At 46.1% G+C, this 15,954-nt stretch overlaps 1 protein-coding gene across 1 annotated transcript; it reads right to left on the bottom strand.

Moving 5' to 3' along the window:
• Positions 1 to 1,205: 1,205 nt before the first annotated feature.
• HADHB (hydroxyacyl-CoA dehydrogenase/3-ketoacyl-CoA thiolase/enoyl-CoA hydratase (trifunctional protein), beta subunit) lies at positions 1,206 to 15,424 on the bottom strand. The gene is made up of 15 exons (XM_009701985.1): positions 15,354 to 15,424; positions 14,941 to 14,982; positions 13,351 to 13,450; positions 12,669 to 12,713; positions 11,305 to 11,392; positions 9,971 to 10,058; positions 9,191 to 9,378; positions 7,711 to 7,891; positions 6,485 to 6,606; positions 4,994 to 5,073; positions 4,855 to 4,902; positions 4,354 to 4,441; positions 3,714 to 3,788; positions 3,052 to 3,216; positions 1,206 to 1,428 (listed from the first exon to the last, which is right to left on the bottom strand). The coding sequence occupies exons 1-15, from the start codon at positions 15,418 to 15,420 to the stop codon at positions 1,393 to 1,395; spliced, it is 1,413 nt and encodes a 470-aa protein (XP_009700287.1). The 5' UTR covers positions 15,421 to 15,424; the 3' UTR covers positions 1,206 to 1,392.
• Between the last annotated feature and the right edge of the window lie 530 nt (positions 15,425 to 15,954).

The following is a 15,954-nucleotide window of genomic DNA, read 5'->3' as shown; positions in this document are numbered from 1 at the left end:
CGCTGCAGACCGGTCCGTGCCCACGCAGGCACGGGCAGGCCGAGCCTCAGCAAGCAAGCAGCTACACATTTTTGTTGCCTGGTGCCACGTTACCTTTAAAGACACACACCAAACCAGACAGACCCCTTCTCCCCTCGGCCAGGCGGTTCCCACTCGCGGCCACCTCCCTGCCCAGCGCTCCCAGCCCCGTGGAGCAGCAGCGTTGCACGGGATTTCCAACCAGGAATACAGAAGAACCACCCGCGGTCGCGCCCGTCCCTTATCTCAGGTGTGCCGCCCGAATCGCGGGGCTGCACAGCAGCTGGTGGGTTGCAGGAGCCGTTTCCTTCACACAAAAAGGACTCAAAGGTTTTTGCAGGTTGTTTTAGAGGAATCTCTATTCCCTGGCAAGTAACGCCAGCCACCCTCAGCACAGCGAAACCACAAAGAGATGAGTGAAGAAAATAACCCAGACCGTTAACCAAAAGGGGAACAACTCCTTCATCTTCCCAAAGTCTTGGCAGAAAGACCACGAGTCCGCACATCTGAAGTTTATCAACAACGTGATTCTGCGTAAGCATTAGGCTGCCCTCATTTCTGAATTTTCAAAATGCCAGACACCAAAAGTGTGTCACCAAGGCGCCGTAGAGAAGCAGGAGTTACCGAAACAGCCTCAGAAGTGTGTATTCTGATGATTCACCGGGGCTCCGGGCAGATTTCAGAGCAGCCGCCTCCCATTTCAAAAAGGCACCTCGTGCTGCCTCAGAGCACACAGCCCCCACAACAAACACCACAGAAACCGTCCCCAACTTATTTCAGGAGAGGGAAAGGAAAGAAAAAAGCCAGACTCGTGGGGTTTTTTTTCCTGATTTATTGCGGCTAAGTGTGACACTCATTTGTCAGAAGCAATTTGCTAATTCCAATGCTGTTTGGACATCGTGCAGCAAACTTCTTCCCTACAAACGAAGCTGGCCAACTGGGTTTGAACCCGTTTCTGAAAACAGTCGTTACTCCCTACCCGGCCACATTAACTCACACCTCAGCCCGCTGACCTCCAGTACTTTGCCGTCTCCTTATCTCCAAACTTATTTCTCTGTACACAGCTTTGGAATAAATTTTCTTCTCCAGGAGGAGAAATCTTGCTTACTGAAAAGTTACAGTAGAAATCAGATAGGTTACAAAGACCTTGGGGAGACCAAGAGCCACATGGACTTTCACTCTCCTGGAAGTGCAATATTTCTTAGAGCACATGTTCATGAGTTGAAAATTACCGGTTGAGTAGCTAAAAGGAATTTACGAAGGCCACCAAAAATCCTTTCGGAGAAGGATTGTATGTATGTTTTTATTCGTGTACTGCAACGGCATTGCCAGGCCCAGGACGTACGAATACCCACTCGGCAGCCCCTTGTCCCGTTACTGAGGGTAAAGCTCCACTACCATCGCATGCCCCTGGAAGGAGAGAGAAGGAGAACGGTCACAGAAAAGACTCACTGTTACAGACACGCACTCAACAGGAGATGCCTGTCTCCTGGCCGTCTTAAAATAAAAGGGGAGATGAAAATCCAGAGCCGATTCACTACGGGGACTCTGCAGAGAGTGGAGTGGTGGCTTCGGGACAGGACTGATGTGCTTCGGGCCAGCCAAGGCAGCAGAGTCCAGTTGGTCAGGCTGCCCTGAGGGCCAAACTGGGAATTCAGGGTGGAGGCAGCGTCGGGACCAGTGCCCTCAGGTTACGGCGGGCCAGCTGTGCTAGGTCCCCACAGATCTGCCACCAGTCACTGCAACCTGAAGCAGGGCTTGCATCCACAGCCTCAAGCACTGCAGGAAGAGTCTCACCCCCATTTTTCCTGTAAAGATCTTCCCAAGATTAGAAGAACGATGCTCACAAACCACAATTTGGGAAGTCTTTGAGAGTCGCCAAACAAAACCCTCAGAACACGGCAGAAATCTCTCCTTCCCTTTGGTACCATACAGGCCGCTGTCACCACTGCCCAGGGATGATTCCGAGATGGGCAGGGGAGTCTCTAAAGCGGAGAAGGCGGAGGGAGCTCACTGACCTGAGCTGCGGTAAGGAGCCTGTAACAATAGCCTCCTTATAATAAGGTAACAGAGAGCTGGGCAGAGAGGAACCTGATGAATTTCAACGACGGCAAGTGTAGGGTCCGGTGCCTTGGGAGGAATAACCCCATGCACCAGTACAGTCTGGGGGCTGACCTGCTGGAGAGCAGCCCAGCAGAGAAGGACCTGGGAGTCCTGAGGGACAAGAAGTTGCCCACAAGCCAGCAATGTGCCCTCATGGCCAAGAAGGCCAATGGTATCCTGGGGTGCATGAGGAAGAGTGTGGCCAGCAGGTCAAGGGAGGTTCTCCTCCCTCTCTACTCTGCCCTGGTGAGGCCACATCTGGAGTGCTGTGTCCAGTTCTGGGCTCCCCAGTTCAAGAAAGACAAGGAACGACTGGAGAGAGTCCAGCGGAGGGCAATGAAGACGATGAGGGGACTGGAGCATCTCCCTGATGAGGAAAGGCTGAGGGCACTGGGTCTGCTCAGCCTGGAGAAGAGAAGGCTGAGAGGGGACCTCATCAATGCTTACAAATCCCTTAAGGGCGGCTGTCAAGAGGACGGCGCCAGACTCTTTTCAGTGGAGCCAAGTGACAGGTTAAGGGGCAACGGGCACCAACCGAAACTCAGGAAGTTCCACCCGAACATGAGGAAGAACCTTTGTACTTTGAGGGTGGCAGAGCCCTGGCACAGGCTGCCCAGAGAGGCTGGGGGGGCTCCTTCTCTGGAGAGATTCAAAACACCACTTTTTTTTTGGAATTGCTGTAGGTGACCCTGCTGTGGCAGGGGGGTTGGACTGGGTGATCTCCAGAAGGCCCTGCCAACCCCCACGAGTCTGGGATTCTGAGGCAGCCAGCCGAGCCGGAGGGGGTTATGAACACCCCATGCCATGGGACTCCAGAGGTGCCCCCAGCCCTGGTGTAACTGGACAGGATTTCACGGTACCACCAGGCACAGAAACGTAATTACTGCCCCTCTCCAGAGGGAACAGTGCCAGACCGTACGGCCCCATTACCTGCCCTCCAGCAGCACAGGCAGCAACCAGGCCGTATTGTCCTCCCTCCTTCTTCAGTCTATGGGCAGCAGTAATTACTAGACGGCAGCCAGTGGCACCGAAAGGATGTCCCAGGGAGAGGGAGCCGCCCCAGTTATTGAACTTCTCCAGAGGAGGGGCTCCGACCTGCAAGAACACACAGAAGGGGACACAGAATCACCTGTCTGGGAGGAGACTGCTTGACCTACTCACGACACCAAACCTACAGTGGTCCAGGCTGGCCATACGAAGTGTTCCTTGGCACGCACAAGTGCTTGACAACAGCATAAAACCGTGCTAAAGGCTTTACTGCTTCACCTGCAGCCAAACAGGCATACCCCATGCTGTTAGAGAGCAAGCAGAAGGACTGAGCCCCTCCCACTGTTTTTAATTCCCTCCTCTCCAAAAATTACTATTATGGCTCCAGATCTCCACCTCCTGCCGACAACGGGAATGCTATCGTTCCCAGAGAAACTGCTCACACTGGGATGTGCTAGCCCAGGGTTCAAGAAACATTGCTTCTCCTCACAGAACATAACAAAAGCCCTGCTTTGCAGCACTAGCATGTCCTGCTGCTGTGAGGAATTCAATTAATCCTAAAGTTAAACTAAACTAAAGATAAAAGTGTCCTGACTGTGTCTTACCTTTGACTTTCTGCCCATGTAGTTTTGTGCAAACCACTCTGAATCCATAGCTTTCAGGTTAGCCAGTATCTGCCCCTGAAAGGGAGGGGAGGACAACGTTAACCAGGATAACAGCAGACTTTGAGGAAAGCCTACAGACAGCGCTAGCGATAGGAGATATCCTGCGCCTACCTGCAGCCACAAAACTAACACAGCCAACTGAAAAAAGCATTTTACAGGATTATCCCTGTTAATCAATGTTAGCTCAATCTTAGCCAGAAAAAGACGCTGTCCAACTAACAAGCCGCTCTCCATAGTAACACATATCCCCAACTCAGTTAGTATGTGATGTGCAGAAGTGGTTTCTTTCATACAAAGGTCTTGGGAAAGTAAGATTATTTTTTTTTATGTATTATTTTAGAAGAATCTGTATTCCTTTGGTGACTTCAAGCAACATAAGCCACTCTTAGCATGGATTGTGTCCATATAAAAATGTTATATATTTAAAATATATACAGTACTTGTATTTAGACATAAATGTAGAATTACACCTATCTACATTTAACGAAGGTCTTAACAAGAGTTTTCACCAACACGAAAACGAATGTCTGCAGAATGGCATTTTACAGTTAGAGGCATCCTTAGCGTTCAGAGTACTTACAGCAAAAGCTTCGTGGAATTCAAACACATCGATATCAGCCATGGTTAGACCAGCCTTCTCTAGCACTTTGGGAGTAGCGTATGTTGGACTGTAGAAGAGTTAAGAAACAAAAGTCTTGCATGAATATGTTTCCTTACATCATCGTCCCCTTTTCCCACAGCAACCCACGTTACATTCCTTCTCTCTAGGGTTCACAGTACAACTCCCTGCCTGTCCCACTGCTACTGCAACACAACCCCAAGTTACTACTGCTAGTACCAACACGCTGAGATGCCCCCCAGCAAACCAGGGTGGGTATTTCTGCCACAGCTGCTCTCCCACATTAGCCACCTCCTCGTCCTGACTCACACCTAACACACCATCTCCCACACCTTTGCGAGAAGGCCTGAAGAGATGTAATATCTCATGAGATACTTCACAAAAAACAAACATGTAACGGCAAGTCATGGCTGTTGTGCTAGTACGGACTGTTAGGGGATGCTCTTGATCATCACCACCTACCCCAGTAGCAGCTGGTCCTTTGGATCTTGGGACACATACACAAAGTCCCTGCACAGGAGAAATGTCATTAGTAACTGAAACAGGAGAAGGAGGAAGCGAGAGCAGACTTCAGAGGCCACGTACAGCAGCCCCTTTTTACCTTAGGTAGGCCTTTGGCTTGTATCCCATTGCCAGAGCCTTCTCCTCAGACATGAGCAGAATTGCCGAAGCACCATCTGTCTGAAACAGGCAGACAAAAGTGAGGTCATCACCTGAAGAACAAGCACACCCTGCGTGCAAAACAAGCCTGACAGCTCTGCTGCAGAGCAGCTGGCAAGAGAGGACCCAAATATAACCAGAGCTTCCAGGTCATCCCCCTGTGATACCGGCCAAAGAACAAGTCCGCATGATTGAGCTGATGGCTAGGTGGCTGGATGATCTCGGAATGATGTCAGCACACACGGTGCTGAAGCACTTCCTTCCAGTCCAGACCCACCACTCCCCCGGTATCAAACAGGACAGAGTTGCCTAAAAGCCCTGCCAGTCCTGAGGACAAGATCGTTACCCCAAACACTCACCTGTCCACTCAGTTCCATCCCAAAACCAGAGCGTAATTCTGGGATGACCCAAGTCACAAGCTCACCACATGGCAAAAATGAACATTATGGCTTTGGCACATGACCACTCATTTCTGGGGTAGCAGCCTAAGCTGGCTGACAGACCTGCGGCATAGAGCACACCAACAGCATTTCAGCTGCTCCTAACACCAAGGCGATGGCACTACCAGGCTTTTGTAAGTCCCCAAGAACACTAAGGAGTAAATAGCATTGCTGCTGAAAGAGCCCCAGCAGTAGTTACTCACTTCCTTTGAAATGCTCATCACATACTGTGAAAGAGCCTTTTAAACACACAAGAATCTGTCAGGGCTGCGTGCAGGAACAAGACAGTCACCATGAGCCCTCTGCGGGAGACTTTCCGTAGTGCTCACCTTCTACTGAGTCTCAGGAACTGGGGCTCAGACACACCTCACCTAATTTACACAACTATCTTAGTCTTCAGCATCTAAAAAAGCTTCCTTCAAAAGCGCTAAAAAGAGAAAAAGGAGCATATGCAGAAGAGAGGTTGTCATAGATGTGCTAGAGAAATCTCCCCTTCCCCTCTGTGGATTACAGAGCAAGCCTTAAAGACTTAAAGATGTGGCACTTAGGGACATGGTTTAGTGGTGGACTTGGCAGTGCCAGATTAACGGTTGGACTCGATGATCTTAAAGATCTTTTCCAACCTAAACGATTCTACGATTCTGTAAGTTTAGACTAAAACTACTAACTTCTAGACTTACAATGTGATCAATCCCATCCTGGGACAGAATTTCTACATGTGCCTTTGAATGATCAACCCTCACAAGGCAGCTACAGAAAAGCAAAAATGTAAGACAGACCAAAACTTCAGGAGTTTAGTTACTGATTTTAAAACTAAACAATCCAGTACCCAAGTTCCCCCAATTATAATACAGTTCAAAGTTACCCTCGAAAAATCTGAAAGCAGGTGATATTACAAAGGAGACAACTCATTCCCACAGATTATACCAGCTTGATCTACATGCCTATGGAAGTTTTCCCCTCCAGCTCACAGTGATGGGAACAGGCATTACCAGGAAGGAGGAGTTGGCAGCTGTGACAGTTCCGTAGGGCTTGACAAAAGCTGGCTTCAGCTTGCCCATCTGCTCCATTGAGGAAGGACGGATCCCGTTATCTTTGGTAACTGTATCTTTGCCTGTTGATGAAAAAAGCATATTTAAACTACAAAAGTCAGCAACATACATGAATTTGCACACCAGGAGTCCAGGCGGCGGGTCAGAAATCAGAAAACTGTGCTTTTTATGACAAGAGGGAGGAGGAAAAAAGGGAAAATCCATTCATGGTATCAGAACATTTAACATGGCTAAAAAATAGCACTTAAATTGAGGCTACATTACTTTCTCTCTGACGACTGCAAAAATGAAGCACTGCAATCTATTTACTGTGAGAAAAAATTACCACACGGAAAACCCAGTTGATAAAAGAATTTAAACTCAGATTATAAAGCCTAAATTGGAGAACTGAGCCTAAATCAGTATACATTTATGTGCCAAGTTTTGAGGAAGTAAGAGCACTGGGAAGAACCAAATATATGCATCTTCAACTATACCGAACGCTTAAACAAGTCAGTTAACAAAAAGTACCGATTTTAGTACAAAGACCGTATGTAACCATGGATCTACTCTAGGAAACTAGCTACAGAGTAAAAGCGCTCCAAACGAACAGGTATTACACCAAAGCGCACCCACTGGCTGATGGCGGATGAGGGTAGGAATCCGGCCACAGAAAGGACAGCTTAAAGTTTCTCCCCAAACTGTTTCATATCTGAGCAATCCCTGTGGGGCCTGGTGAACTGGAGACTACCAAGCCAAACACATTTCAGCTCTTCCTATCCAGCACCTGATTTATCAGATCAGGATTTTATTAGGCTTTCTATTTGTTGTTAATGGCTTGGGGTATAAAGATGGGTTCTCTTGCCTGACTGAAAGAGCAGGAGGATTCTTGGTCCAACCATCCTGATTTTCCTTGCTCTATCACCACATTAGTACAGACACGAGGTGGGTACGACAAAATGTAGATATGTAAGGATACTTTTATATGTTTATATATGCATGTTCAGAAACATGCTCCTATGTCAGTAGTTTTCCAGAGAGAAACAGATGGCACTTCAAAGAGGTAAACTCCATATCAGATACACACAACATTATGAATCTGACCCCAGTACTTCCCCTCCTTTGCTAAATAAAGCATTTCTTTACTGAACTACCGCACGCTAGCAATGAAACACGTGCACTTTTACCTGGCACTTTGAAGGGTACCACATCCAGTAGCAGGCCTCCATCCTGGGCTTTCTTAGCTAGTGTGTGTGAACGGAGGGCGTACTCATCTTGCTCCAAACGGGAAACGGCAAAGGCAGCAGCCAAACGATCGGCAGAATGCCCCATAGTCTCGCTGGTGGAGAACTCTGCCACAGCTGGGAGCTACAAAACAGAAAAATAAAGTCAGCACACATAAACAGCTGTCCCTGGGCAGTTACATAAAGTTCAGAAGTTGGTTAAGCCTTGCACAGCCAGTCAGCGAGGCCCTTCTGTTTATTAAGCAGAGCAGTTAGAGCTAGGCAATTAACACACAGTAACCATACCAGAAGTGATTTGGTCAAATGTATCAGAGGAACCATCACTTTCAAAGATTTTAGGGGAAAAAAGGATAAAAATGAGGTCCAGACTGCAGTTTACTCCAGGAATTCAAGAACTGTATTGGATTTGCACATGCAGACAAAGAGCAGCTGCCTTGTGCATTTAACAAGGAATCCCCTATGAAGGGTGACTGGACTTTTGGGGCCAAGGTGAAACAACACATCCTGGGACCTTAAAAGTCCTTGTCAAATACCTCCTCAAGCAAAACCAGAGACAGCAGCTGATTTCAGCTTAGTTTTCAATCTTCCAGCAGCACGCAGGAAATCCCTGCGTGCATTTAAGTCTGCAATTTTCCTACCTTATTTGGACTTTGGGTCTCACCTCTGCTGTACGCACACTGGGCTTCGTCGCGCTCATACTAAAGGCAGTCAGCAGCGGCACAGACACACACAGTTTTCTTGTGAAGAGCTCGGTGGTGGTGAGGAAGGAAGTGCTTTCCTTCCCAGCCCCACCATGTCCTAATTCACCTCTCTCATGAAGTCCAAGAGAGAGAAGAGTGGCCCCCCATACAGCAGACTCCTGACATTAACCAGTGCCCATTCTCATCAGGGTTCAAACAGGGGAGCTGAACAAATTCAGCACCTGGCAGGATTTGGCCAGGAACAGTAACCATAAGGCATATTTAGGTCGCGTTAATCAAAAATCATACTATTATACTGAAGATATTCCTCTCTGATATTAAGCATGTTACTTCTGTTATCTAGGAAACCAAAATTCTTCTGATCCTTTAGGAGTCTTGCATAAGTTTTATATTTATGGGAAAAAGCTTTGACTTTTGTAGTCTCCAGCACAGTTTGTCTAGGAGTTGCAGAAGGAGAGGAAAGTTTTGAAATAAGTGAAGTTTACTGAAGACCAACACGTAAGAAGACAAAGCAGAGTCACAAATGCTACGAGATGCATTAAATAACTGCAGTTTTAACCTAAAGCACAGGACAAAGATCTGATAAAGGTGAGCCACAGGCAGCCACCTTAGCCTTTGTAAATCCTCTCCATTGAGGCTAAAAAATACTACCTAAGCTAACTGGTTTTACACTCCTTGTAAAACAGTTTAGCTAAGTATCTAAATGCCTGAAAAAAAATTACCTCAGGAGCAAAGTAGTCAGGGCGAATTTTGGAAATCAGGGCAAGCTTTTGGCCTAAAGTCTTGGCTCGGTTAAGAGTCAGCATAGTCTTCCTCATCTTCCTACTGTGACGAATGGGAACATCTGACATTAACTCCACACCCCCTGCTACGACGACGTCGCACTGTCCAGCCGTGATCATACCCACGCCTGCAGAACAAGACAAAGTTTCCCATGAGAGCTGCAGGCAGAAGTGACACTTACCCGATTCGTGCCTTGGATACTACTACATTTTATTTCCTTTTCCAGCCCCTGGCTTTGGCCAAGTTATACAACACGTGCTTAACAGCGGCTGAGCGGGCTGAACAGACATTTTCTGAATCATACTAGTTTTGTAACTTTGCTTCCACTTCTGCCACACACAGCAGCTGGGAGAAGAACACCCCCAGCAATTTGAGACAGTAACTGTGTCTCTATTCTTTTGCTCTGTTTAGGCTAAGTCAGAGATGAAAGTAGCCTGAAAGGCAGCAACTTCCTTATCATGATGGAGTCTTTACCTCCCAAGCTAACATGGACACTGAGCGGAGACCATTGCTGAATGCAGAGGGTATCAAGCTGCTGGCAGGTCTACAGCAGACACTCAATTCATACTGTATTTTGTTGGCTCAAAACCTTTCCTTCCATTCCAGAATTTCTTCAGATGCTTACTTATATTCACTAAGCAGTGCAAGTTAGACTAGGGATGCAGAGAAGTTGCTAAGCTCGTTCTCAAATCCACAGCTTGTTCTTCTAGTCAACATACCTGTGGTCATAGCCTGGTTTGAAGAAATGCAAGCCATGGTGACTGTATGGGCTGGAGTTTTGTCAGAGAAACCCGCTCCCAAGGCAGCCTAGGAGCAACAAGAATGGCTGTTAAAACCTACACCTTTTGCTCCACAGGGTCAGAGCTACCTTCTGCCCAGCAACACACTCTTCCAGACACAGCTGAAAATAAGAACATCAACAAGTTTTCAGTCAGCTAATTACTGCAGCAGCTCATCCCCTCCCCAGCCTCTGGGAACAGGAGGAGAGGGCAGCTGCCAAGGCTCTCAATCGCATTATGCGGACAGCCACTGGCCCCCCCATTAATGAAGGGAAAACTAATCACACACCTCACAATTTCAAAAGAGCTTCCAGCTACTTGACGTCATCTCTGCTTCACCTTATTTGCAAAAGCAACATGTGAAAAGAATTATTTAAACCCTTCTGCACAAGGCATCGTGACTTGCCTTAGACAGAACACAAAACATTTCCTGCAGTTCAGAATGCTGCGTCTCATTTGACCCAGCTGAGAGCACGGCCTCCCATCACGGGAGAAATGCTCACAGCAAGACCTTCCCTAGTTGAGATGTGGCCAAGTAGTTTAAAGTTCAACAGTTGTTCCCAAGTTAAAATTACACCACAGCCTCATCTGACTGGCAGGTGACCAAAGCAAGTATTTGCATATACAAGGCTAAAACTGCCGACAGAACTGGCGAGCCTCATAACCTCCTAAGTCTTTCCAGCCCAGGTTACATCATGGGTTTGCCTAGCTGCAGAGAACAACAGCAGAGGCTCCAGGTTATAGAAAATCACATCGCTTCTGTAACATTACTTCAGTGGACCAGCTTCTTTCTGTGTACAATACACGAATTGTGTTTTCTGACTGCCAGAAAAAAGGGCAGCTAAGCTACTCCATTTCAAATCATTCAAAAGCTGCATCTGATCAGCCAACCAAAAAAAATAAATACCACAGTAAAGCAATCTATCACAGCATGCTCTGGTCCTCTCAAGTGCTTTGGACAAGCCAGCATTTGAGTCCAACTGGTAGTTAAGAGCTGAGTGATCAGCAACCATTAACAAAAGCTTCCTTTTCAGGGAAAAACCAAGCAGAGGCTTCACAGCATTAAAATGCACTGGATCTACGGCAGATTTCAACAGGAGGCAGAGTCCCATACAGTTACTTGACAGACAACACTGCACAACTAGTTCATACTCTCAAATCACATTTAAATAAACCATAATACTGGAATATTTTTTTTTTCTTTGCAAGTGTTTGTCATCTTCATACTAGTTGCAGAAATCAGACTCCCAGGGGAAACGCTGCACATCACCCACCTCTCTGGCAACGTTACTCGTTTTCACCTCCTGGATAACTGTGCCATAAACAATGTGATCAACAACATCCCTTGGTTTCAGCAACCCCCTAAGGAGAAGATCAAAACAAACAGAATTTGCACCCTGTAAGCAATAACCTGGTCACAGTCCTCAAACATCCTCTTTCCCCCAGCTTGGCTGCAGAACAAGGCAACAACAGAGCCACATCTTCTACCCCTAGTTCAGAAGAAATCTTGTGTGCATAGGTACCTAATTAAAAGTGTAATTGACTACAGACTGCAAATAATCATGGCAATAATATCACTATAAATGATTACATAATTTCATCAAAGCAACCACTCTACACACCACACACTCCTCAAAATGGTTGTTAGTATCTTCCCCATTTGGAGTGCTCTGACATCAAAATTAAAGGAAGAGGGCCTTAAGAGATAACAAAACCAATCACCTTCATTGTAGGAACATGTAAAACTTCAATAAAGACATACAGAAAATAAGCAGTGTGTTTTCACAGTTCATTAGAAAACATATTGCATAATTTGCCAGAACGTCTTGACAAACATGCTGCCACAGCAAATCCCACTGCAGGCATTGATTTAAGGCCACTGGGATTCAAATGTAGTTTCATCAAAGCACCAAATAAAAATGAAACTAAAGGCACCTCAATCAATAACTTCTCTTCCACAGCACACTAAAACCCCCTCAATGTCCAGGACACAGCCCTCATGCACAACTAACACACTGCCTGTTAACCAAATCAGCCTGCCTTGGCTAAACATGGCATTTAAATTTGGCAGGACTGCACCTAACCTCAGGATCTTCCTTTGGGCCTTGAAATCTCCTTTTGCCCCCTGGTAACGCCTTCTCTCTTTTTCAACAGCATTTTGCCCTGCTTCTCAACAAAACAAACCCACTGCTAACGACCTACAGCTTTTGTCGAATCACTGCAGAGTGGAAGGGACAGGCAAGATGACAGAATTGGCTGGTTATTCTTGTTGCCACTTAAGTTTTCTCTGCATTGCCCAGATTGTTTTTCCCATGAACTGGAAGCACACCTCAACAGTACCTATGATGTCTGTACTTAGAAAACTATGGTCAGAATTCCAATTAACTAAAATTTGTCAAGCCAGATAACAATGCCATCTCTTTGTAACAATACACTTTAACACAAGCCAATTGTAAACCCTACTGCTTAAGCCACCTGCTAAGGTGGTGGTGGACCATGACAAATGCAGCTCCTGGATCACATCATTCAGAGACAAGGCCAGAGCCTTGGCTTTCAAATCTGTTGAAGCCACCGTACCAACAGTGGGACCCCCAGCAGTTCAATGAGTTTTCTGGGTCCTAGTATTCAATTTACTTACTGCAGTGCTGCTCTTGCTAAGTCATGTGGCATAAGATCCGCATACCTGGAAGTTAAAGAAGAGAGGCAGAAACTTAGAGGCACCAGGAACAGATGTCTGCTTCACCACTGTAAGCGCACATCAGCAGCAAAAAATGGGTGACATACCAGAAATGCCCCACTGCATTTATAATCAAACATTTTGTACCCCAGGTTGTGAAGGCTATCTGTGTATAGGTCAGCACACAATCACTGCACACTAAAAACACTGAAAAGCAGCAGTAACAGAATAAAGAAATCCCCTATTCATCCTAACCAGGAGTTAGGTCTGGTCCTAATTCAGCTGTAAATTTGGTGGTGTAACAGTCTAGCAAGAAGAGTCTACAGCAGATTCTCTGCGCCTGTCCTGCTAGTTTTGTGAAACTTGTTGCTTTATCTGCTATAGATCCACCAACAGCTCCCTCTAGACGTGCAGCATAAATCCTCATTCTTCTCAGAATTCGTACACATGGACAATGTTCTTCAAACCACGATTTTTCATTAGGTAAGCTGGAATAAGCGAAGCAGCCTAGCTCGTTGCCACTTCAGTACTTTTAGGCATAAGAATAACTACATTAAAATGAACAAGTAAGCCAACTTTTTTTCACAGAAAGATTCTACTATTAACCAAGTCGGCAGGTATTTTCTTCTAATTTTATACTTACGAGGTGCCAGACTGCAAAAATGGAATACGGACGCCCTCTACCACAACAACATTCTTCACACCACTTTTGGCTAAGGTCTTCTTACTCTTAGGCTGGACTGCTAAGGGAGAAGTGATGTTAACAAGAATACCACCAGCACGCTTAAAGTAAGACCCTGTAAAAACTAATAGAAAACTAGGGAAATTGTCCTCTTTTGGTGCAGAAGTCAAAAGCAGAGTAGGTAGGACACCTGAGCGGTAATCTTGTCTCTGTCTGGCTAATTATGTGATCTGTGAAAAATGATTTAACAACTTGGTATGTCCCCCATCAGCAGAGAGATTCATCTATAGCTACACTGAGGCAATAGTACAGCTAAGAACAAAGGCACATAACTCCCAGTCTCTGTTACCACTGACAAGAAAACTACAGGAGGAGATGTCTCTAAAAATGCTGTGCAGCTTACAATATGAATGAGGCAGACCAAATTCAAAGCCTGGGTAAGATCTCTCACTTGGTGAGCCATAAGGACTGCAAATAGCAATCCACCTTCCACAGTAACTGCCTATATGTTTGCTCTTACTGCAGAGTCAAGGTCAGATAATTCAAGGTAAATTAAAACACAGCTTGAGAAGTCAACTAACTTTCACTCCCAGAGGAAAGCAGTAGCAAGAGTGCATATAGTTGCTGTGGGTAACTTGCCACTTCTCTGTAAGGTGTCCAAGCATCTCAGATTCAAGACAAAGCGTGTCACGATACAGTATTGTTCAACAGGTCACTGTCAGAGCTCTTCTGGAGTGACAATTAACAAAGAGTTCAATGACAATTTGCTAACGCAATCAGGCCTGCAAATCTAAATGCTGCAGCATGGGGCAGCTCCTTTTACCAGGAGGAAAAGGACAAGGACACGGAAAAGCAGATTAAGCCCAACTTAACACTGTGCTCAAGCAAGTGCGAGCACCAGGATAAAACTCCAGCATCGTTCTTGGGTTATAAGGGACTCTGCGCAAAGCCAAGGAGACGAGGGGGAGCTGCTGTCTAGGCCCTCTTCCAAAATCCAGGGAGCTCAAAGCATTAGTCACCTGAGCAACCTCCCTACAATGAATCCTGGAATGTCAGATCACCCCGACTGCTCACTAAGGGCCACAGCTAAAAACCCAACATCACTGTGCGTGCTTAGTGGCTCCACTGAGACCTGAGCCTCTTACTGGTCTCACTGGACTTTAGAGCTAATTCCACAGCTCCTCCTTGTCAGGGACAATCCACTCCCCTCTGGACAAGCGATCTGGTTATGCCCAGTTTACAAAGCCCGAGCTTAGCCTCTTTGTTTAGGTTCTAGAAATAGCAGTCAATCAGGTGATGGTGGGGCACAAGCTCTGGACCGGGCATAGCTGCTGGGAGCGAGGGGCATTCAGAGGTTGAGAGGACTCTGCTGCAAACAGTGGTTTGCCTGCAGTTTTACTCGTTTGCAGCTTTTGAGGAGCACTCGAATTTAGGCAGTCTGCACTACATTTCTGAGATTCAAGTAGAATGAGACTCTGGAAAAGGGATGCAGCTTCAAAAATAGCCTTCTCCAGCACAGACCCACTGAGATTCCTGGTGTTTCCACTTTACCTGCTGCTTGTAACTGTGAAGAGCAGCTGAGTGATCGAGCAACTGAAAAACAAGAGACAAAAAATAGGGTCTGTCAAATCTGAAATGCTAAAAACATTTCTAGTTTCTGTAAGAACTGTTAAAAAAATGAGATAATGTAATAGTAAGGCAACTGCACCCTAATATCTGTGAGATATTAGTTCATAAAAATGACACAGTTCCTATTACCTATTAACATGAGACTCCTCCCACATCTGATGTGGGAAGGGACAAATATGGCAACAATGGAATTAGTTATTTTCTAAAAAAAAATTGTCATCTTTTTTAAGATGACAACAGAACAGAGATTCAGATACAAGCATCCATTCCAAACCCAACACTTAAACCAGAACTTTATGACCTACCAGTTCAAGCTTTTAATTAAAGATACTCACAGACCCTGGCAGCCCATGCTGAGGAAGCAGGGAGGTTTCTGATGGCATGGGTCAGCATGGAACTCATTTTGATATCTAGAGTGCTGCAGAAAGACTGATATTAGTCCAATCTGGTCTATTCAGAACAATTTCAAGGTAAGCGATCTGCCTGCTTCACACAGAGCCAAAAAAAGCAACAAAAGAGAAGACACTCCAAGGGCAGCCGCAGCACAGAGAATTACTTCCTATTACACTTTTTGAACAGCGTCTAACACACAAGGAGTCTGGCTATGACCATGGCCTGCAAATGTTCCTGTAAATAAATACTCACCTCCCCAGTGACCTAGCACTGTACTAACAAGCAGAAAGCACAGTTTTCGATTCCCCTCCCAGTAACCGTTCTACCACTTCCCCACTGGAAAATTGTCCCAGTGCCCAGCCGATCTCACTGCCAGTGTGACTCTCCTGACGCACTCTCCTTGGAATGATTTGACGCCACTACCCCTCGTTTTAACTGTTGATGCTAACCACAGTAACTTCTGCTGCGTATCCCCATGGGAAGCAGAACAAGTTGGTATCCACTACCTCAAAAACTTCCTCTGTAGCTTTCCCAAAGCTCATT

The sequence above is a fragment of the Cariama cristata genome, unplaced genomic scaffold (assembly GCF_000690535.1).
Source record: "Cariama cristata isolate BGI_N322 unplaced genomic scaffold, ASM69053v1 scaffold9496, whole genome shotgun sequence".
Taxonomy (NCBI): Eukaryota; Metazoa; Chordata; class Aves; order Cariamiformes; family Cariamidae; genus Cariama; species Cariama cristata.
Note: the sequence above shows the minus strand (reverse complement) of the source record. Positions and strands in the feature narration are given on the sequence as shown.

Excerpts from the sequence above, each read along its gene's own strand:
- HADHB (XM_009701985.1), bottom strand. The coding sequence starts at position 15,420 with ATGAGTTCCATGCTGACCCATGCCATCAGAAACCTCCCTGCTTCCTCA. Across the intron at positions 14,983-15,353 it reads AGCATGGGCTGCCAGGGTCT|TTGCTCGATCACTCAGCTGC; the intron begins GTGAGTATCTTT and ends CTTGTTTTTCAG. Across the intron at positions 10,059-11,304 it reads CGAGTAACGTTGCCAGAGAG|GCTGCCTTGGGAGCGGGTTT; the intron begins GTGGGTGATGTG and ends TGTTGCTCCTAG.